At 36.7% G+C, this 22,578-nt stretch overlaps 1 protein-coding gene across 1 annotated transcript in view; it reads right to left on the reverse strand.

Moving 5' to 3' along the window:
* The window catches only part of LOC136027153 (laminin subunit gamma-1-like), a 119,919-nt gene that overhangs the window by 35,821 nt on the left and 61,520 nt on the right, over positions 1-22,578 (reverse strand). The window contains exons 14-18 of the mRNA XM_065704135.1: positions 20,368-20,545; positions 14,681-14,900; positions 11,669-11,884; positions 7,500-7,770; positions 5,529-5,704 (exon numbers count right to left, since the gene is read on the reverse strand). Coding sequence (XP_065560207.1) covers positions 5,529-5,704; positions 7,500-7,770; positions 11,669-11,884; positions 14,681-14,900; positions 20,368-20,545 — 1,061 coding nt within the window. The remainder of the gene's footprint in view (positions 1-5,528; positions 5,705-7,499; positions 7,771-11,668; positions 11,885-14,680; positions 14,901-20,367; positions 20,546-22,578) is intronic.

The following is a 22,578-nucleotide window of genomic DNA, read 5'->3' on the forward strand; positions in this document are numbered from 1 at the left end:
AGTGATATCTCCTCAACAAAAAGAACTTTGCACAGCATCCACAAATACACGTGACGACTCAAATAGAAATTTTCAAGATATGCCTTATTTTTCGACATTTTCCTCTCCTTCAAAGTCTTTCTGTAACATTTTTGTGTTACTTGTAAAAAAAAGCTTTAAGAATTTTGAGTAGCCAAAATATCCTAGACAATAAAAGTCTATTCAAGATATATCTCGTTATAAACAGTTATGTTGTCTTTCTTCTCGACAAGACAAGAGAGAAATTGATACATTAGAACTAATATCCAAAATTAGGGGCTTTTTAAGAGCCTGAGGGGAAAAACTATCTCACCCTATATATTTTACAGAGCAAGAATCAAACAGTTCGTCGTAACAAACTGTAAGTAAGGAGTGACCCGGCTCAATAGTAACCAAAACTTTAAACAAGAGCTAAGAGCTCATAGGGCACTAGTGACGAGGTCTGAAGAGCCAGGAGCTCAAATGGCATGAGCTCTAGCAAGATTCTAAGAATGACTAGATTGATTTAAAAGGAAAATAAGAGGCTTGATGCCGGTCGGAATTTAAAATAAGAGCTATCAGACACGAAGTTCTTCTAAATATCAAAGCTCATTAAGATCCGATAGCCCAATCGTAAGTTAAAAATACCACATTTTTCCACTTTTCCTCTCCCTTCAGCCCCCCAGATGGTCGAGTCAGGGAAAACGACTTTATCAGGTCAATTTGTGCAGGTCCTTGACACACCTACCAATTCCCATCGTCTAGCACGTCCAGAGGCACCGAACTCGCCAAAGCACTAACCCTCCTAACTCCCCCAAAGAGAGCGGATCTAATCCGGTTACGTAAATCACATATCTACGACATTTGCTTATTCTACCCACCAAGTTTCATCCCGATCTCTCCACTCTAACCATATTCCAAGATTACCGGTTTTTTTCCTCCAACTCCCTCCATCGTCACCAGATCTGGTCGGGATTTAAAATAAGAGCTCTGAGGCATGAGTTCGTTCTAATTATCAAATTTCATTAAGATCCGGTCACCCGTTCGTAAGTTAAAAATACCTCAATTTTTCTAATATTTCCATATTAACACCCCCCCCCCCCTAACTCCCCCAATGAGAGCGTATTCAGTCCAGTTATGTCAATCATGTATCTAGGACTTGTGCTTATTCTTCCCACCAAGTTTCATCCTGATATCTCCACTCTAAGAGTTTTCCAAGATTTTCCGTTTTTCCCTCCAACTCCCCCAAATATCACCGGATACGGTCGGGATTTAAACTAAGAGCTCTGAGACACGATGTCCTTCTAAATATCAAATTTCACTAAGATCTGATCTCCCATTCGTAAGTTAAAAATACCTCATTTTCCAATTTATTCTCTCCTTCCAGTCCCCCAGATGATCGAATCGGGGAAACGACTATTATCAAGTCAATTTGTGCAGGTCCCTGAGACGCCAACAAATTGTCATCGTCCTAGCACGTCCAGAAGCACCGAACTCGCCAAAGCACTGGAAATCCCCCCAACTACCCCAAAGAGAGCGGATTCAGTCCAGTTATGTCAATCAGGGATCTAGAACTTGTGCTTGTTCTTCTCTTCAAGTTTCATCCCGATCTCTCCACACTAAGCGCTTTCCAAGATTTCCGGTTTCCAAGATTTCTGTTTCCCCCTCCAGCCCCCTTTGTCTCTGAATTCGATTCGAATTGAAGATGGAGCATCTGAGACATAAGATCTTTCTATATATCAAGTTTCATTTAAGATCCGATCACCCATTCGTAAGACAAAAATACGTAGGGAATTGTGCTCTGAAGCACAAGATCCTTCTAAATATCAAATTTCATTAAGATCTAATCACCCGTTCGTAAGTTACAAATACCTCATTTTTTTAATTTTTCCAAATTAACCCCCAACCCCAACCCCCAAAGAGAGCCAATCCGGTTTGATTATGTCAATCACGTATCTAGGACGTGTGCTTATTCTTCCCACCAAGTATCACCACGATCTCTCCACTCTAAGCATTTTCCAAGATTTCCGGTTTGCTCCTCCAACTCCCCCCAATGTCACCGGATCCAGTCAGGATTCAAAATAAGAGCTCTGAGACACGAGTTCCTTCTAAATATCAAATTTCATTACGATCCAATCACCCGTTCGTAAGTTAAAAATATCTCAGTTTTTTCTAATTTTTCCGAATTACCGAATTGGATATCCCCCAAATCCCCCAAAAGGAGCAGATTATCCGGTTATTCAATCACGTATCTAGAACTTGTGCTTATTTTTCCCACCAAGTTGCATCGCGAATCGTCCACTCTATGTGTTTTCCAATCTTTCAGGTTTCCCCCTCCAACTCCCCCCCAATGTCACCGGATCCGGTCGGAATTTAAAATAAGAGTTTTGAGACACGATATCCTTCTTAAAGTCAAATTTCATTAAGATCCGATCACCCGTTCGTAAGTTGAAAATACCTCATTTTTTTAATTTTTCCGAATTAACCGTCCCCTACTCCCCCTAGATGGTCAAATCGGGGAAACGACTATTTCTAATTTAATATGGTCTGGTCCCTGATACACATGCAAAATTTCATCGTCCTAGCTTATCTGGAAGTGCACAAACTAGCAAACCGCGACAGACAGACAGACAGACCGGCTCCTGGTGGGATTCTCAAATTTATCCGAAAGTTATCCACGGGAATAACTTTCCATTGCGATGGGAGTTTCCAGGGAGTGAAATTTTCAGGGGTAATTTTACACTGGGGAAATTTGCTAGAATTCCTATATGAAATTCTTCTTATTTCTTTCTTTCTCTTTGCCGACTCAATTTTACACGTGGGGAAGTTTTTTCAACTGAAAGTAAGAAGCAGCATTAAAACTTAAAATGAACAAAAACTAGACCTACGTCGCTTGAACAACGTGAAGTGTTGCGGCAACCTTTGCCCGGCTTCGCCAAATAAAGTGTTGCGAGAGCAACACTTTGGTTTTGTTTCTTTGCTATCGGTTAAACGCTGAAGTTGTCAGCCTATTGAAGCTTTTAAAACGTTATGTTCAAAGAAGAATGCGATCTGTAATCACATGATCAAAGGCTATTCCTCAGCGTTGAAAAAACAACAATAACAAAAGAATATCGATAGAAGGGATTAAATTGACTTTGCAGCCAGTTGAAATTTATACTTTTTAATCGTAGACATCGTGACGGATCAAGACTTGGAACAATATCTTAAATAATCTAGTTGGTATTATAAAGCTATCCGTAACTTTTCAGGATCAAAATACCATAGATGACACTCTATTAATTATTACGAAATTGCCACGTAGTTTTACGTTTGTACCCGTTGCGTAAACACTTAATTCTAGGTTACAGTGAATATGGGTAGGCTACACCAACTAGCAAAAGTTACAAACCCCTCTTCACTAAAGATGATTGTAGCCTTAAAGACGATTATTACTTACAAGTCCCCTACATGTCTTACCACTGGAACCAACTCGGTCTTATCATCAAATACACTGGAAACAAATAATAGGTACACCAAATAGAAAATTTTGCAAACCCCTCACTGCCAAAAATGATTATGAGTTAACAGCCGACGTTTCCTGACAAGTCCCTTACATGTCTCACAATTGGTATCGGCTTATTTTTGGTTTCAGTGTGTACCCTACTACTGAAGTTGTCAACCCCTTGAAACTTTCAAACTCATGAAGGAATTTTTGTATCAAAAAATGGATAACATATACTTGATCAGCTCATCAAGAGCTATCGATTGACGTCGAAAAAATTTTTTTATCTGTCTTAGTTCAAAAGTTGATTTTTTTGCCGTAGGCCAACTTTCTAACGTCACCACTTAGAAAGGATCAAAGGATAAGCTCCAATTTCTTTAGCACTGACAGAACTTTTAAAGTTTAAGAGGTACATCTGATAACATTTCTCTACCTCAATCCCAAGTCCGAAAAAACAAATGATAAACCCAGCCAAAATCACGGCAGCACTTTTGGACCCGTGGGAAAATGCCGCTTTTTTGCTTCTGTAAATTTTTCTATTTATCACTCAAAGAAGATATATTGGCTGTGGGACTGGGTAACTGCCGCATATATTTAAAAATTAAAGATTTTAGTCCATCTTCAATTTGAGTGGTGCCTGCCTGCTTGCCTGCTAGAACGGAGCTTTCCACTCGAAAGCAGAAACATGGTTTGATGAAACGAAAGCTTGGCTGCACAACTTCAGATACTCCTCTCTGACATAGGCTACATAACTCCACTTCACTTCGCACACCATAGGCTCTGGCTCGTGGCCAAGAAAAAACCATCCTTTTTGGCCTCAGGCAAGAGTTCTGCGGAGCTTTCCAAAATGTAATGCCATATTCATCAATCCGGCCCGAGGTCCACACTTTCCGTAAAAACCGCACAGGTTAGACCCTTACCAGTTTCCAGGAATAAGCCGACATCGGCGGCATAGGAAAAAAACAACAAAAAACAAAAAAAAACGGAACAAAACCAAAGTGTTGCTCTCGCAACACAATTATTGCATTTATAAGGGGGGTTATTCCTCCTCAATAACCCTCTTTTTACGCTAAAGTTTGAATTCTGTCCCAATTCTTTAAGAGCGACTCCTGAAACACTATGTTCGTTTGATTAGAACAATAAGAAGCATTTTTTAAGAGTACTAAGAAACTTCAACGTAAAGAGCAAGGTGTTAAGCAGGAGGAACCCTCTCATAAACGTGATAATTTCTATTCGTTTTTAGTTTTAACGTTGCTCCTTATTTTCAGTTGAAAAAAAAAAACTATTTTTTATCCAATCCTAAGAAGAGACAAGGTTATGTATATGTTAGAAACTCAGGGCAATCAAAATATCGGCGATAGCTTGTAGCTAGACATTTTTCTGAAGAACAAGTAGGAAGAAGTTTTAGGACTAAGGCTTAATAGCAAGCTGCCAAATGCTATTCTTTACTAACGAAGTAGGTTGAGCCACTGAGTCATAAAAGAAAGTTTAGTCCATTTCTATAGGCTAAAAAAGACCATATCCTTAGATGAGTATTGCTAAATAAAGACTGCAGATTAAACTGAAAAGTAGGACACCCCAGAATTGGCTGATATGGGTGAAAATCTGATGGCAGGAAAAACCCACAGAATCTAATTCCAAAATTAAATAAAAGGGGCAAAAAAATCTAAAGCAACTGAAATATTTAAGAAAGAGAAAAACCTACATACAATGGGGTGGAGCAGCGTTAGACAACATTTCGTTCTTAGCGGCTTTTACATTGCAACGTGTTTAGAAAATAGTGGCAATAGCAAAAGATAAAAATATAGTCAAAGATAATAAAAGACATCAAAATATAGCCAAAAACATGGCCATAAAATATCTAAGGAGACAAATCTGAACAGAATTGACTGGGGCATTTTTTTTTATCTCTGAATTTGCCATGCCGTGTCCTATAAAATATCCGGTTTGCCACTAAAACACTGGTGCTATTCGCAGAAGTATTAGTCAATGTTTCAGTCATAGCTTCTTAAAACTGCAATGAGTTTAAAACAGTGTTAATAGCTACCTTCAAGGCGTCGCGTGCTCGTTGAATAGCAAACTCTGCCTCGGTAACGTTTCCTAGACCAATGGCGGTATTGCCACGGGAGAAAGCCATTTGACTCCTAATTTCTGCTATTGTACTTTGAACATCAAGAAGTCTCTGACGAAGCTCATCCAACCTTGAAGCAACACTTTGATCACCTGAAATAATAATAATACAAAAAAGGAAAAACAGCAATACAATTGATTGAAATGTTTAAAATGCTGGTAGTTATAAAAGAAACAACAACAAGCCACATGAATATCATGAAATTTACCTAAATTATTCAATGCTCTAAGCATGAGAATTCTTTAGAGTGAGAAAAATATATGTATGACAAAATTCAGCATTTATGTTTTTCACAAATATTTTGTTCAGCTATAGCAAATCATTATACAGTATGAAAATTAACTACAGTCATGGCTATAGTTAGTCATGTATTCATGAAGTCTCTTTTAAGAAAAAGTCTCTTTTATTAAAAGTGCAGCAAACTATGTTGTAGTGAAGACACTTCAAATAATCATGTTAACCTGGTGAGCTGCTGGAATTCGCAGACAACAATAGAATGGCCCACTACGAGTCGAGCATGACTAAATTCTAGGGAAAATTGGACGTTGTCTTAGAATAAACCAACGTCTGGGTGGATGCAGATCGATTTGCTATAAATGTTGACAAATCGTTAGTTCTATTCTTTTCAAGGATTGGAACTCTTCATTCAGAGCTAACTGTAGTTACAACATCTAGAGGAACGACCAGGCACAAGGAAACTCGTTTTGCCATGTATATAGGCATAATCCTGGACGAAAACCTTTGCCTTTTTACACCACAAACAACAAATCACCAAATCTTAGTAGTAAAACATCAAATTTACTTAGTATAAAAATTAATAAAAAGTGAATACATGCTTATAAGGTAAATATTCTCTTCGATTTCATACCTACAACTACGGACATTATTTCCGGGAAAGGGAAGGAATTGTCCACCCAAACAACTGAAATAAGCTAAAAATCAAAAGTCAAACTTCAGTTACACGTCCTTTATAATACATATAAGCATTAAACTTTTCACTACCTAAGCCAAACATCGCTCCCAATTAATAATATGGTGCCAATACCCATACCTCTACCATATACCATAAAACCAGGTACCAATACCATATAATGATCACTGTCTTGCTAATTACCAAATAGTGACAGTTATCGTTTCATGATGTTTATTTTCAAAGTGTTTGGGCATATTTAGTAAAGAATGAAGTGGTCTCTATGAATAATTTTTTTTCTTACGGCCGCCTCGTATAGAAGGGATGGTCGTAGAAACTTGAGAGAGGCCTCATTTAACTGGAAATTGGAAACTCTAGTGTTCTTTTAAGAGCGGTAAAAATTGGAAATGCAGCTTTCACATAGAAAACTGCTATTTTGTATTTATGTACTTTAAATAGGGTCAAAATGCAGGATACAGAAATTTCGAGATACCTAATCTGTTCTTATGTTCTAAAACCCTCGCTAAAAAGTTTACAGCCTCACCTTAAATTTTTTATAATTACAAATATATATACGAAACGTCATGACATCACGCAAACACGAAAATAGCCAATCCTAGGGTTATTGCTGTCCTGCCCTTAAAAATAGATATTCGACTTCATCATAGGCCAAACGTCATCGAGCACAGACAAATTAAGTTTGCGTAATCTACATTTAGATTGAGGAAATCTTAAAATATTTAAGAACGATGGCACAAAGCTCAAAAGATCTCCGACGTGAAAGAAAAAACAAGTCCCAACGCCAGGGTTTACGCTAACGTTAGTGTTTATATTACTGGTAAATTCACTTTAAAGGCTTTTTGAAACTTATGAAGCTACGTCGTGTAACTTCATCTAAAAATTCCGTCATTATTTGTAGATTCTTAGGCGTGTTAAGTACTTATGCTACATAACAAGAAAGAAATCGAGCAGGATACCTCCACTCTGAAGTCTAGCTTCAATATACAGTTTCTCTACACGATCTTGCACTTCAGCTAATTTTGCATCAAAATCAACATCACTGATTAACGTTGGACTGTTGATTATTTTATCTAAAACGCCGTTCAAGTCCGCCATCTTTGCTCGGTGATCGTTTGCTGCATCTTGAACTAAGTCATAACACGCTGGACAGTCCACACACCCGATTTCTCGATTTTGTTTATTCTCTTTACAGCGATCGCAGCGACGTCCTTCAACGTTTTCGCGACACTAGAAGGCAAATACCAGCATAAGGAAGGACTATATGAGAAAGAATATTTAACACTCAGCAATTGTCGGAGTAATATTCATCATTTAATCTAACATTGAAAAAAGAAACTCCTGGTGAAGAAGCTTCACTAATGTAGCTTTTGGAATCTGTGGCTTAAAATTTAGAATCTTTAAAATCAATAGCTTTTAAAAGCTTCATTAGTGTCACCTTTAAGATGTTTTAAAAATTTAAAAATAAAAATCGAAGTATACTAGGCAAAAATTATATGTTTTGAGCAATAGATTTTTAAGTAAACTCCTGTCCTTATTACGGCTTTCTCAGGCGAGGCCAGCCATTTGAAAACAGCTTTTGACTTTTCCTTAGAAAGCCACTCCATATGCGCCTTATTTTGACTTTTGAGCATTGAAAAGCACCAACAAGGCTGGAGCTGCCAGAAAAAGTAAAAAAGCAAAGGTGACTTTGTCTAGAAAAGCCATAATTAACACAGGGCTTCAGCAACTTAAATAAAACTGACGGCAGAGTTTGTAGTACCCAAAATCGAAGGGCGTGTCTCATATCTTTCATAAGCGGAGGTCTTTGACCACTTAAAGCCTATGGGACGTAAAAATTAAGTGTATTCGCTCCATACAACATAAACTGGGGGGGGGGGGGACATCCATGGTGAGAACAAAAGTTTTTAGCACCTTTAGCTTCCTTGACTGCTTTGCATAATTTTAAAGACAACATACTAAAATGAAGCCAAGCGGTTCAGCCACCAATTATAGTTACTTTTCAGGCTTGTTTCTCAATATAAAGCATAAGGTAATTGCCTCTGTGAATAATTTATACATATTATTTTCGGTATCATGTAGAGACAAAGATTAATAATTCAACAACAATTTGAACAATAAAAGTAAATATATAACTATATACAAGGCTCTATGCCCAGGAATACAGGAGAAATTATAAAATACTAGCTGTTGGGGTGGCGCTTCGCGCCACCCCAACACCTAGTTGGTGGGGCGCTTCGCGCCCCCCCAAGCCCCCCCGCGCGCGTAAGTCGTTACGCGCCATATTAGTTACGCGCTAAAACATGCGAATATACAACATTCTTCGCTGTCCCATTGTCTGTGCATGTAAATAGATTGTCAGGTTTACTGACTCTTGAACATGCAACATATAATTGTCCATGGGAAAAACAATCCGTATTCAGATCTATACCTCATTATTCTAATGATGTGTCCCTGTGTCCCGGTCGTCATTTATATTCCCTGTGTCCCGGTCGTCATTTGTGTCCCGGTGTCCCAGTTTGTAATTTCTCTTTGAGTGTCCCGGTCGTCATTTATAATCCCTGTGTCCCGGTGTCCCGGTCATCATTTGTGTCCCGGTGTCCCGGTCTGTAATTTCTATTCGAACAATCCCTGTGTCCCGATCGTCATTTATATATCCCGCCTGTGCCCCCGGCGTCCCCGTTGTAGTTGTGTCCCTGTGTCCCGGTCGTCATTTATATTCCCTGTGTCCCGGTTCTCTTTGAGTGTTTTTTCTTTTTAGTTTTTTACCTTTTTTCTTTTTTCATTTTTCTTTTTCTTCTTTATTTTTCAGCGTCACTATGAAGTACATATCGACGAACCTTTGTTTTTTTTAACTTAAATCTGGTAGGCATTGATGACCTTATCCAAGTCAAAATCCCAAACCCAATCATCATCGCTATCATTTTCAGTTTTGATATGTTTTGACTCTCGCTGTCCAGGTGGATTTTCATCTAACTGCGCGGTTTTGCGTTCTTTAGCCGCAAGCCTGTTTTCTTGCTGTTCTTGTGATTCCTCGGAACGCTTTCTTTTCTTACTTTCTCTATCAGCAGCAAGTTTTTTGGCATAGACTCTTTGAGCAGCTTCCTCGGCTGTTGCCATTGTAGGTTCTTCAGTCATTTTACAATTAAACACTTTTCCGTGAACGCATGTCTTAAATACCATTAATGACGTCACCGTCATAGCAAAAATGACGACAACTAATTTCATGACGTCAGCCGACACAGAAACATGACGTCACCTGATCCACAGATCCACAGACAGACAACTTATTTTTATATATATACTAGCTGTTGGGGTGGCGCTTCGCGCCACCCCAACACCTAGTTGGTGGGGGCGCTTCGCGCCCCCCCCAAGCCCCCCCGCGCGCGTAAGTCGTTACGCGCCATATTAGTTACGCGCCATTGTAGTTGTGTCCCTATGTCCCACCTGTGAATATAGATATATATATATATATATGGTTTTAACTACGTAAAACTTGCGAATATACAACATTCTTTGCTGTCCCATTGTCTTTGCATATAAATAGATTGTCAGGTTATCCCCCTGTTTCCCCCGGTGTCCCCGTTGTAGTTGTGTCCCTGTGTCCCGGTCGTCATTTATATTCCCTGTGTCCCGGGTCCCGGTCATCATTTGTATCCCGGTGTCCCGGTCTGTATATACATTCGTTTTTTAGTTTTGTTTTTCTCCTTTATTTTTTTCCTTTTTTTTTCTTTTTTAGCTTATTTAGATTTTTAGATTTTTTAGTTTTTTTTATTAGTTTTTAGTTTTTATTTCTTTTTAGTTTTTTTGTCCCGGTCGTCATTTATATCCCCCTGTTTCCCCCGGTGTCCCCGTTGTAGTTGTGTCCCTGTGTCCCGGTCGTTATTTATATTCCCTGTGTCCCGGTCGTCATTTGTATCCCGGTGTACCGGTCTGTATATACATTCGTTTTTTAGTTTTGTTTTTCTCCTTTATTTTTTTCCTTTTTTTTTCTTTTTTAGTTTATTTAGATTTTTAGATTTTTTAGTTTTTTTTATTAGTTTTTAGTTTTTTTTTCTTTTTAGTTTTTTTGTAGTTTTTACCTTCTTTTTAGTTTTGTTAATTTTTTTTTTTACTTGTGTCCTGGTCGTCATTTATACTCCCTGTGTCCCGGTGCTTTGTTGATTGCTAATCGAACATTCCTTTTGTCCTGGTCGCTTTCTCTTTGAGTGTCGTCATGTATTTTTTTCTTTTTTAGTTCTTTTAGTTTTTACCTTTTTTAGTTTTTTTTTAGTTTTTAGTTTTTTTAGTTTTTTACCTTTTTTTAGTTTTTTTAGTTTTTTAGCTTTTTTATTTTTTTTATTAGTTTTTAGTTTTTTTGTAGTTTTTGCCTTTTTTTTTAGTTTTTTGTCCTGGTCGCTTTCTCTTTGAGTGTCGTCATTTATTAGTTTTTTCCTTTTTTTTTTTTTAGTTTTTTATTGGTTTTTACCTTTATTTTAGCTTATTTTTCAGTTTTTTCCTTTAATCCAGTTTTTTCAGGTGACGTCACCTGACACATCCATCCACACATCCATCCACACATCCACAGACAGACAACTTATTTTTATATATATAGATAAAATATATCTTATTGTTGTGGGGCAAAAATTTATTTAATCTTTCGACCAGAACACACAATACGCGCATCTTTGTCTCTGGCAAAACTGCACATGTCCCAGGATTTCAATGAGGCACCAGCCCAAAGTTCCCTTTCCCTCCCACTTCGTTCCTGAACGTGAAAAAAAAATTGAAAAGCTTCAGGATAAAAAAATTCGAGGCAATAAAGGCTGCCTAGCATATTTTTATATGTACTCCATCAATGTAGTAGCGTTAATTATTATAGCAGTGTATTATAGTAGCACAAAACCGTATAATATACATGAATTAAATTTGAAATTGTATAAGACAAGACTGTACAAATGATTTATGTATATTCATTTTATTACACGTTGATCCTAAATTTTTAAATTTTAGCTTAACAATTCTGGGTAAGACCAAACTATTTAAGCATCAGACCGTCTCTCTAACCACTTTTCTTAAAAAACTGGACATTCACTGTGTTGAGTGATGTCAACCATAAAAATGTTTTACACGTCATATTTTTACTCACTGGACATTGACCCATAAGACTACATTGCAGAGAAGTGGACCCAATAACATCACATTCGCAGGGCTTGCAACCTTCAACAGAGAATCCGTAGTAGTTTACATCACATTCATTACAGGTTCGTCCAACAACACCTGGTCTACATTGGCATTGCCCACTGATGACATCACAGCTACGATTAATAGAGCCAATAGGATCACAGCCACATGCTTCACAGCCCTGTAAATGAATTTACTTTTTGATTAATTAAAATTCATTTATTTAATTAATCTACTACAGACTGTTGGGTAAGTGTGTTTATGCCAAGCAAAGGGGCGGCAGTGTCCAGAATTGTTAATTTACAACACAGTTGGTGGATGAAAAAAAAAAAGAGAGAGAGAGAAAAAAAAACTATTACAATCGAAATACTCATGCAGATGTTTACTTTTTTTATTCAGTTATTTACACTTACCGAAAAGCAAAGGAGAACACTCAATCAAATAAGATGCAATGGAATTTTGAAAATTGAGGACTTGAAAATTAAAGTGCCAAAGATTATAAAGAAGGGTGGCTTCATTAAGGTTGCTTACTTATGTGATGTGTTGAAAGAAGAAACAGAAGTATTGTTGTTTAAAACTCTAGCATTGAAGGAGAACAGAAATTCTTTTTACTAATTTTCTTGCACTTATTAGCAATATACTACCCATATATTATCATCAACATATTTCAAGCTTATCAACAACATATCTTACAATACAAGCGAAAAAGCAAAACTAATTCGCACAAAAACAGTTTCATTAATTTTTTTTCTAGATAGTTAGTTAAATAAAATTTAATTTTCAATCTACAAAGACAAAAAAAATGTTTTTACTGTATAGAGCACATATGTAAAAGGAGGGAAATAAAATATCCGGCAAGTCTCGTTAGGGTAGAGATTCCTAACCAAACGTCCACAACTGAGTTGGTACAAGACCTTGAATTATTCTTACTACATTAGCTGTAATTCCATACGATTAATCCTTTAATATAGGCCAGATTGGCCTTCAATTACCTGTTCCAAATTTCCAAATTACCTAAATAAGTTCTTTCGAGAAAATTCATGAAAAATATGTAGTTTTTTTTCTATTTCCAAAATGACACTTACAAACCAATTTTAGGTTTTTATTTCCCTTGGTACAATTTATTATGTTTGGCTTTACTAAACAATAGAATTCTACCCAATAAAGATTTTCACGCTCCCCTATTTCAGCTAAAACCGAAATAAAAACATAAAAAGCACTTTTTACTTAACCACAAAAGGCTGACCCTCCCATAAACATGTTGGTGTTTAAACTTCACAATCTTTTTATTTTATATCAAAAGAAGCGGAAAAACACGGGAGCAGTATGACTTTTCGGAAAACACTTTTCTGAGAACTCTTAATTAATTTGGCTCTTGGCACACAAAAAAGCCAAAATTCCAGCTCACAAATGACCAAAAGGTTGCAATCAAAGACTGACTATACGACACTTATAAGAACAATAGACCACCCTATGTTTGTCACTAGAAAAAAATGTTGTGCTGTGCCACTGCCTAATATTCAAATTCAGCTGAGGACCAACATACAAACACTGACCTTCCGTTGCTTTTCATTATTATTATTATTGTTATTATTATTACTATTATTATTATTACTATTATTATCATTATTTTTATTATTATTACGAACTAGCTGTTGGGGTGGCGCTTCGTGCCACCCCAACACCTAGTTGGTGGGCCCCCCAAGCCCCCCGCACGCGTAAGTCGTTACGCGCCATATTGGTTACGCACCATTGTAGTTGTGTCCCTGTGTCCCACCTGTGGATATAGATAGATATATATATATGTTTTTAACTACGTAAAACTTGCGAATATACAACATTCTTCGTTGTCCCATTGTCTGTGCGTATAAATAGATTGTCAGGTTTACCGACTCTTGAACATGCAACATATTTGTCCATGGGAAAAACAATCCGTGTTCGGATCTCTACCTCATTATTCTAATGATTGCCCTTGAGCTTTGTTGATGGTGATTGCTAATCGAACATTCCCTGTGTCCCTGTCGTCATTTATATATCCCCCCTGTGCCCCCCGGCGTCCCCGTTGTAGTTGTGTCCCTGTGTCCCGGTCGTCATTTATATCATTTATATTCCCTGTGCCCCGGTCGTCATTTGTGTCCCGGTGTCCCAGTCTGTAATTTCTCTTTGAGTGTCCCGGTCGTCATTTATATTCCCTGTGTCCCGGTCGTCATTTGTGTCCCGGTGTCCCGGTCTGTAATTTCGTCATTCGACAAACATGACGTCAGTCGACAAACAACTTCACGAAGGCATAATCCTCGATCCTTATAATGACGTCAGTCGACAAACATGACGTCAGTTGACAGTCGACAAACATGACGTCAGTACACAGACAAACAACTTATTTTTACATATATAGATTTCAAAAGACCATTGAATTTCAGGTTCTCGTGAGATTTCTTCTCTTTTTTTGTTACAAAATCGGCTTTTACTTGTTTTTACCGATTTTAATGGTTTAAAACACCGGGTAACTCTCCATGATTCACAAAATTCTTCTTGTACACCATTCTATCTATGTTAAGGTTTGGTGGGACTTTCAGACTTTCTTATTAGTAATCTTTTCATGGATAAGCTTGATAGTTCCAATTGGTCCACCTGGCCTATAGTAGATCCTTTCTAGTATTTCTAGGAATTGTAGAGGTTCAGAATATCTTTTTTGTTTTTCGATATCCAAATGTTAAAAAGCAATTTTCTTTCGTTTTTTTTTTGTTAATCGGTATGACTTTTCCGTAACCAGTGTCACCTTTTATAAATTGATCAAACCATGTTTACTATGTGAGACCTAACATAGATGTATCGCAAAGCAATAGGCACCTCGGAGAAGTGTAATCTTCTAGAGGCTATTGCATGTTGCGTCAGCATTGTCTTTTTTCAAATAAAAACAATGAAATGATCTACAGCTGCAGGTATTAATCATAGAAATTTAAAGAAATAATCATACTTCTCCGCTATCAATATTGTAGAATCCTTCGTCACACTGATCACAATTCCTTCCAATGACGTTTGGTTTACAGGAGCAAACTCCGCTATTTTGATCACATACTTCTGGACCATCAGCAGAAGTTAGCTCTGTTCCGGGACGGAAGCAGGAGCAAGCTTTGCAGTCACCCTTGACAGGGGATAATGCATCACCAAAGAAACCAGACAGGCAGCGATCGCACCTTAGGTATATAATTTTATTATATTAGTAAAATAGCAGCTACAACAGAAAAAAAAGAAAAAAATTGAGAAAAATTCAACCTTTCTAATCAAATACAATACTACTCCAGCGGGGCTTAAAATGTACGACCAAATGAAACTGATGGAAAGGTGACATTGGGTAGCGAAAAGATTGATCAGGTGGATAGCCTCACTTAACTTGGTAGTATCACAGGCAGCGCAATAGCGCTACCAAATTAAAAAACGATGTTGGCACAATGTACATTTTTTTTGGTTTTAGACCGGGGCACTTCGTATCGACGGAGTTGTCGTAAAAACTTCGAAAACGGCTTGTTCGATTAGAAACTGAAAGGGCTAGTGCCCATTTTAATAGCCGAAAGTGATTGGAAGGCATCTGACTCTCCTCCCACGCCCACCAATTCCCCAAATACATCCAATCAAAATTTTTAGATAACCATTTTATTCAACGTAGTTGAAAGGTCCGAAAATTATGTCTTTGAGTATGAAAACTCCCCCAGATCCCTCAGGACAATGGTTGTAAGTTACGCCAGGGCATATAAGGTTTATATAGAAAGAGTAATCGTATACACTTCGGAGGGGGCTCATTGTATTGGTAGTCAGAAGTTTTAGTGCCCTTTTTTAAGATTCAGAGTGATAAGAGGGCAGCTAACCCCCGATACACACACACGTCGTAATGTCCCGAAATGCATCTATTTGAAATTTTAAGATAACAATCTTATTCAAAATAGTCCAAAGATCATATAACAAGGCTTCTGGGATAGAAACAAACCCCAGAGCCTGGGAACAAGGGTTGTAAGTTATGCACGGGGGCGTTTAAGGTTTTTTATGGACGGATGGTTGTATAAAATTTAGAGGAGTCTCATTTGGTTGAAAATTTAAAGTTATAGTTCCCTCTTAAGAGTCAAAAGTGATGGAGGGCAAATAGCCCCCCCCCATCTATTCTTCTTTTCACCTAACGCATCTGATTCAAACTGCGGGATAGCCATTTTGTTCAAAATAGTCCGAAGAACATATAACAATGCCTCTAGGGTTGAAACAACCACCCCAAGGGTTGTAAGCTATGCCCAGGTGGTATATAAGGTTTTTATGGAATTGCTGTTTCTATAAACTTCATATGGGGCTCATTTGATTTGAAACCGGAAGTTGTAGTGCCCTTTTTAAGAGTCAAAAGTGATTCAAGAGCAATCAGCCCCCCCCCCCTCCTTCACACCCATCATTCCCCCTACACATCCAATAAAAATTTTAGATAGCAATTTTGTTCAGCAGAGTTGAAGGGTCCGGACATTATTCATCCTAATGTGGATTCGAATCCTAATGTGAACAAAAATCATTAAAATATAAAGGCTCCCTGAGAAAAAAAGTCTTGAAAGAAAACAAATCGCTTAAGGTATTATATAAGAAACCATGTGTGTATTATGGGAATGACAACCACCCCAAAGCCCTCAGGGCAAGGGTTTTAAGTTATGCCCTGTGGGCATATAAGGTTTTCATAGAAATGGTGGTCGTATATACTTCAGAAGGTTCTTATTGGAAAGGTAATCAGAAGTTTTAGTCCCCTTTTTAAGAGTCAAAGTGATCAAGGGGCAGCTATCCCCCCCCACGTCGTCTTTCCCCAAAAATTACAGACAATAGGAATTTTTAGATAGCTATTTCATTCAAAATAGTCCAAAGATCATATAAAAAGGCTTTTGGGGTTGTTACAAACCACCAGAGCCTGGGGACAAGGATTGTAAGTTGTGTCCCATAGGCATTTAATGTTTTTATGGAAGGGATGGTTGTATAAACTTTAGAGGTGGCTCATTTTTTCGAAAATTGGAAGTTCTAGTTCCCCTTTAAGAGTCAAAAAATAGGAAGTCAACTGCCCCCACCCTAATTACCTCTCTTTCATGAAATGCAACTGACTGAATTTATGAGATATATGTTCTAAAACAAAATAGTCCAAAGAACGTACAACGATGGCTCCAGAGTTGACAAAGCCACCCAGAGCCCTAAGGCAAGGACTGTAAGTTATGCCCTGGGGCATTTAAAAATTTCACGGAATGGGTTGTAGTATAATTATTTAGATGGGGCTCATTTGATTTGAAATTGGAAGTTATAGTGCACTTTTTAAAAGTCAAAAGTGATTTGAGAGCAATCAGCCCCCCCCCACGTCCATCATTTCCCAAAAACAAACATCCAAACAAACTTTTGAGACATATATTTTTTTTCAGCATTGATGAAAGGCTCAGTAATTATTCGTTTGGGGATGTCAACTCCTCCGCCCCGAGGCGTCAGGACAAGGGCTGTAAGTCAGGCAATTTGTTCATTGTATACGTATAGTATATGTTATTGAGTAAAGTTATGCATGTTTGACTACTACTTTCCCAAAATACGAAGGGTATTAAGGTGTGCCTTTCAAGGAATTTTGAGCTAAATCAAAGCGTGTTACGTTTTCGTAAATCAAAACGTGCTTTAAGTGTTAAGTAAATCAAAACGTGGATTGTTAAAAGGAAGTAATTCAGGATTGACTGAGTATATTAATTTGGAACTTTCGGGAAATGATAAATTGACCAAAAAGGCAATATTTGCACGCTACTGCTACTACAACTACCGCTGCATCTACTGCTACCGCAACTACTTCTACCACTACTATCACTAAAACTACTACTTTTGTAGCGGGTACTACTAGGGCTGAGGATACTGAAATAAACTTTTGAGGAAACGTTGTACTAAATCAAAGCATATTATGCGCATATAAATTGATAATATGGGCGTATCAGCAATTTTTAGAACAGATTATCGTATCAAGAGGAAAATTCAGGGGTATCAGGAGTGGGATATTCAGTTGATCAAAATGCAAAATGAATCTACTACTACTGTTATTGATACTGCTGCTACTACTGTTACTGCTAATAATAATAATACACTACTTCTGCTACTACTGTTCCTACTAATACCACTACTACTATGATACTAGTACAATTAAAGCTAAGCGTATGAAGCTAAAAATTTGACAGAATATTGAGGGGGAGTTTGAACTAAATCAAAACACACTATGTGCATGCAGATTCTCAAAAGCGCGTATCTCAAGAATGAATTCGGGTGTTAAGTTTGAACTTTCAGAAAATGCTTAAAGGGGAAAATCAACTGACAAAAGGTGTGCATGTCACTACTGACACAGCTACTTCCGCAGCCACTTTTACTGATACTGCTACTGCTGCTAAACTACTCTAACTGCTACTTCAATTGCAACAAATTGTAAGGCTTAAGAGCATTAAGATGAAAAGATCGCCAAAAGGGGGGTTAAAAAAGCAAACCAGCAATATTTTTGTGACGGCTTACCGTGAAAAGGTGAAACTTCCGGGGCATCATGAAAGGGAAGTTCAACTGATGGAAAGGCAAGATATACATGCTACTACCACTATAAATACTGCTGCTACTACTGTTACTACTACTACTAATGCAACTTTAACGCTGCTAAGTCTATGAAGGTAAAATGATGGCAAATACGAACTAACAAAAGACATAATGTGCAATTAGGCTGTCAAAAGCGCGTATCTTAAGAATTGATTTGTGTATTAAGTTGGAACATCGAGTGTTGAAGGGGATGTTGAAAAAAAAAACAAAGATAGTGTGGGCATACTGCTACTAATGCTACTACTGTCACTACAACTATTGCTCCTACACCAGCTAAGGGTATTAAGGTGAAACTTTCAAGGAATATTTAGCCAGATGTTGAACTAAATCAAAACGGACTATGATCTTGTAGATTGTCAAAAGGGTAACAAAGCAATATCACAATAACAGCTTACATTATTAAGTTTGTCAGATTTTGAACTAGCCAGAAGACAGTATCTTTACTTTTAATACTACTTCTATGGTTACTGTAACTAATGATACTAATGCAATAAGTTGACATTTTTAGGGAACGTTTAGGGGGAGTTTCAATTAAACAAAAAAAAACTATATGCATGCCTGTATTAAAAGAGCATATAAAAAATATCATAGGCAGCGCTGCTCTATCATAATTAGTAATTTCAATGATATTCTAAAGGAGCTAATTTGATTGGAAATTAAAAGTTCTAGTGCCCTTTTCAAGAGTAAAAAGTGATCAGAGGGCAATCAGCTTTCCAATCCAGTTTCCCTTAAAAAGACTATGTCAATATAAAACGAACATAAATTAATTTTAAAAAATGTTTTCCAAAAAATAAGTTTTTCAAGGAAAAGTAAAAAAATCTCCATTAAACCAAAAATGAGCAAAAGTAGAATCAAATAATCTACCAACCGTGAAACTATCACAATTCAGCATCAATAAATAAATAAAACCCGAAAAGAATAGAAATTACAATAAATTACAGAGTCAAACTCAAAACCAGCAGAAATTAACATGATCAGGGCTCAAAAACCCTGTGCCTTCTCAAGGCCGGAACATAATATGCACTTTCTGAAAAGAAAATTAAAAAATTAAAATATTTTCACTTTTATAACTTTCATAAATAAAAAATTAGTAAGATTTTAAAGACTAAATATGAAAATATTTATGTTAAACTAACAATACAAATTCATTTGCAAACCGAGCCAATAATTCTAATCCTATTGACTCAATTGATTCAATCCTATTGGCTAATCCTATTTGAGTTAACTGCTTTTGAGGGAACCATGTGACGGTTGTCATCGCTGTTCCCTCATTTTTACAATCGTTTTATATTTTCAAAGCAATCAAACTTTCTTTTTATACTAATCGTATATATTTTGAAGAACCAAAGGTATTTTTCGTGCATCCTTGAAATGGGTTCTATTCCCTGCATTGATGAAGATATCTCGGTAGTTATTAAATTACTTTCTTTTTTTGTTCTAGACAGCCATTGTAAAAAAAAGAAATTCACCATTTCTCACTATCTTATGAGTGTTTGCTGGACTTATAAATGAGTACAATCAAAGGTAAGGTACTGATTACTGCTTGAGCTATGGACCAGTCTACTTAGTCAAAATTTCTGCAGAAATGGACGTTAAGCCCAAAATGAAAAGAAGAAAACCTACTAATTTTCCAACTTTTCATGAAATTACTTTTACATCCCTGAAGATGAAAAAGCATAAGTTGTAAAAATATTAAAAATAGAAAAGAAGATTGAATAGGAAATAAATTCTCTTTAATATAATCTTTGATTGACGAAAATGTTATGGCTGCCTCAGCCTTTGTAATGGAATTTCGCAAGATTAATGTTCAGTAGCATTTACCAAGCTCTTTCTTAATATTAATGCCAATTCTGGGATATAGGGAACTAGCCAATTAAACTGAATGAATATTTGTCCAATCCCTTGCTTCAATCGAACACCGTTGCAGGCTACCACTTGGAGCGTCATTGTTTTCAATTCTATAAGAGCAATGCAGGATCAGCGAATTTTAGCAGCATTTTAATCTAGAGTTTACGATGTTGGTTGGGAGAAAGATCGTTTAGAGCCACCAACCTGAAACCACCGGTGTTGTAAATGCATTTCAAACATTCTCCTGTTGTTCTGTTACAATTTCCTACAGCATTTGGGTCAACATTACCGGAGCAGTCACATGCACGACAGGGCGTAGGAGGTCCCACACGTCCCTCTGGATCACCAAAATAGCCATCGCTACAGAGTTCACACCGTGGACCTGGAAAGAAAATCTGTAAGTGATCCATAAGAAACAAATAACACCAGCTGACGGCTGCAAATATTTTAAACAACCTTGCGAATCTTCTTGCGAGCTTTAAATTCAATTACAGTGTTACCCATAAACAGTATTGTAATTTTCAGCTTGTTCTTAGTAAATATGGCTATTAATCACACTCCAGTCTCGTCATAGACAGGGATTAATGCGATATAAGTGGATATCTCAAAAAGGAAGGGTGGACCAATAAAGGTATGACCAACGTAGCTCAAAACCTTGTTTAGGGGAGGGGGCATTCAAGTTTTGTAGGAAGATTAGCCTTTGAATAGGGACTGAGCAAGATACCAGCCGGTACAATCAATCCCACTGGAACAAGTCTTTATAGATGACTTTTCGATTAGTCAGGTGGAAGAAATAATCTAAAAATAAAAAATGGCATTATTTTGACGGAAGATACAGCCCTTTTAAGGTCCGAATCATTAGGTCAGTTGAGCCATCAATCAGCTCCACCATCTCTACTTTCATGCCAATTCTAGCCGTCTGATACAACACAAAAAGGCTGCATCAAAGCAACCACATTTGAAGAAAAAACCTCTCAAGAAGTGAAATTTCTCTCCGAAAAACATGCCTCCCTCAAATACACATCTTAAAGTATGCTACTATACTAGCTTTGCTTAAGGTCTCGGTCCAACTAAAAGAAATAAAATATTTTCTATATTTGAATTCAAAACGTTAGATAAAGCTAGTCTAATCTAAAAATAATTATGGCAATTAAAAAGAAATCAAAGCATATCAACAGAATAATAGTAAGAAAGCTACTTGCAACAGATTTTCATCAACTACTTTTCCTCAAAAACAGCAGCTTCACCACTTAAAATTTGGGATTTTTTGACATATTAAAATTTTGCCACTTTACAATCTGTCATTTTATTCCAAATAGTCGAAAGGTTCAATGAATAAACCTTCATGAATAACATGACCCTCGCAGCCCCTGGGATAAGGGCTGTAAATGCAAGTTTCTAATTGCTTACACAAAAGGTTTCCATCAAGAATGGATTTGAAGATCGAGACAAAACTTCCATGGAGTCTGGGCAGGGATCAAGTGGATCTCAAGCTTTGACTTAGAGGAGGGACAGAGCTAAATCAAAAGACACTATGTGTCTCCAGGTGATTGAAACAGTATATCTGCAATACCCTGAGGACGGCATGGTGTTCGAAATTAAAACTTACATGTATTCTTTTTCATACAGGCAATTTTTTAACTCTTTTCATGAATGACCTCAAAATACATTTATTCAAACAAAAGAGCACTTGCAATAAAATATATTACAAACAAATTCATATAATAAAATAGTGGATCAATATTTGTGTTTGTTCAAGGTTGTAGCAAAATAGAGGTCTTTCAGGCCTATAAAAAGTCAGAGATTGTGCAGATGTTATATCCGCCTGAATAAAATTTCCCCTCACAATCAATCCATTATTCTATAATAAAACTATCACTAAAACTTTTAACACAAAATTAGGGTTAATCAAAAATTTTGACTGGAAACATTAATTTTATATAAAATTCAAATAGCTACCAAAAATCTTAATTGTTAAGCAGAAAAAAATTTTTTTTTCAAATATTCCTATTTTTAACCAATAAAAAAAACTTGGTCAATTTAAAACAAACGAAAATTAATTTAAAAAAGGAAATACTTTCCAAAAACATTCAAAATATTTTCTGGCTTTCAGAAAGCTTAGGGAGTGTTATCCCTACTCCTATCTGTAGTAATTTCTGTTCCTGTTAAGTTAAACTTGATGATTCATTTTAGTTTATGTTCGCTTTTGGTCTCATTTATTCATAGATAGTAATTTCTGTTCTGTTTTATGTTTGATTTGTTACATGATTTTATTTACTGTACAACTAAACATCAGATTCATAGCTTTATTTAAAACCAAACGAACCTTATATTTAGCAACTAAATTAATTTTAAATTGCACCGAACAGCTCTTTGGCATATTTTGCTTTTCAGAAGCCTCTACACTTGATAACA

This window comes from Artemia franciscana, chromosome 5 (assembly GCF_032884065.1).
Source record: "Artemia franciscana chromosome 5, ASM3288406v1, whole genome shotgun sequence".
In the NCBI taxonomy this organism is placed as follows: Eukaryota; Metazoa; Arthropoda; class Branchiopoda; order Anostraca; family Artemiidae; genus Artemia; species Artemia franciscana.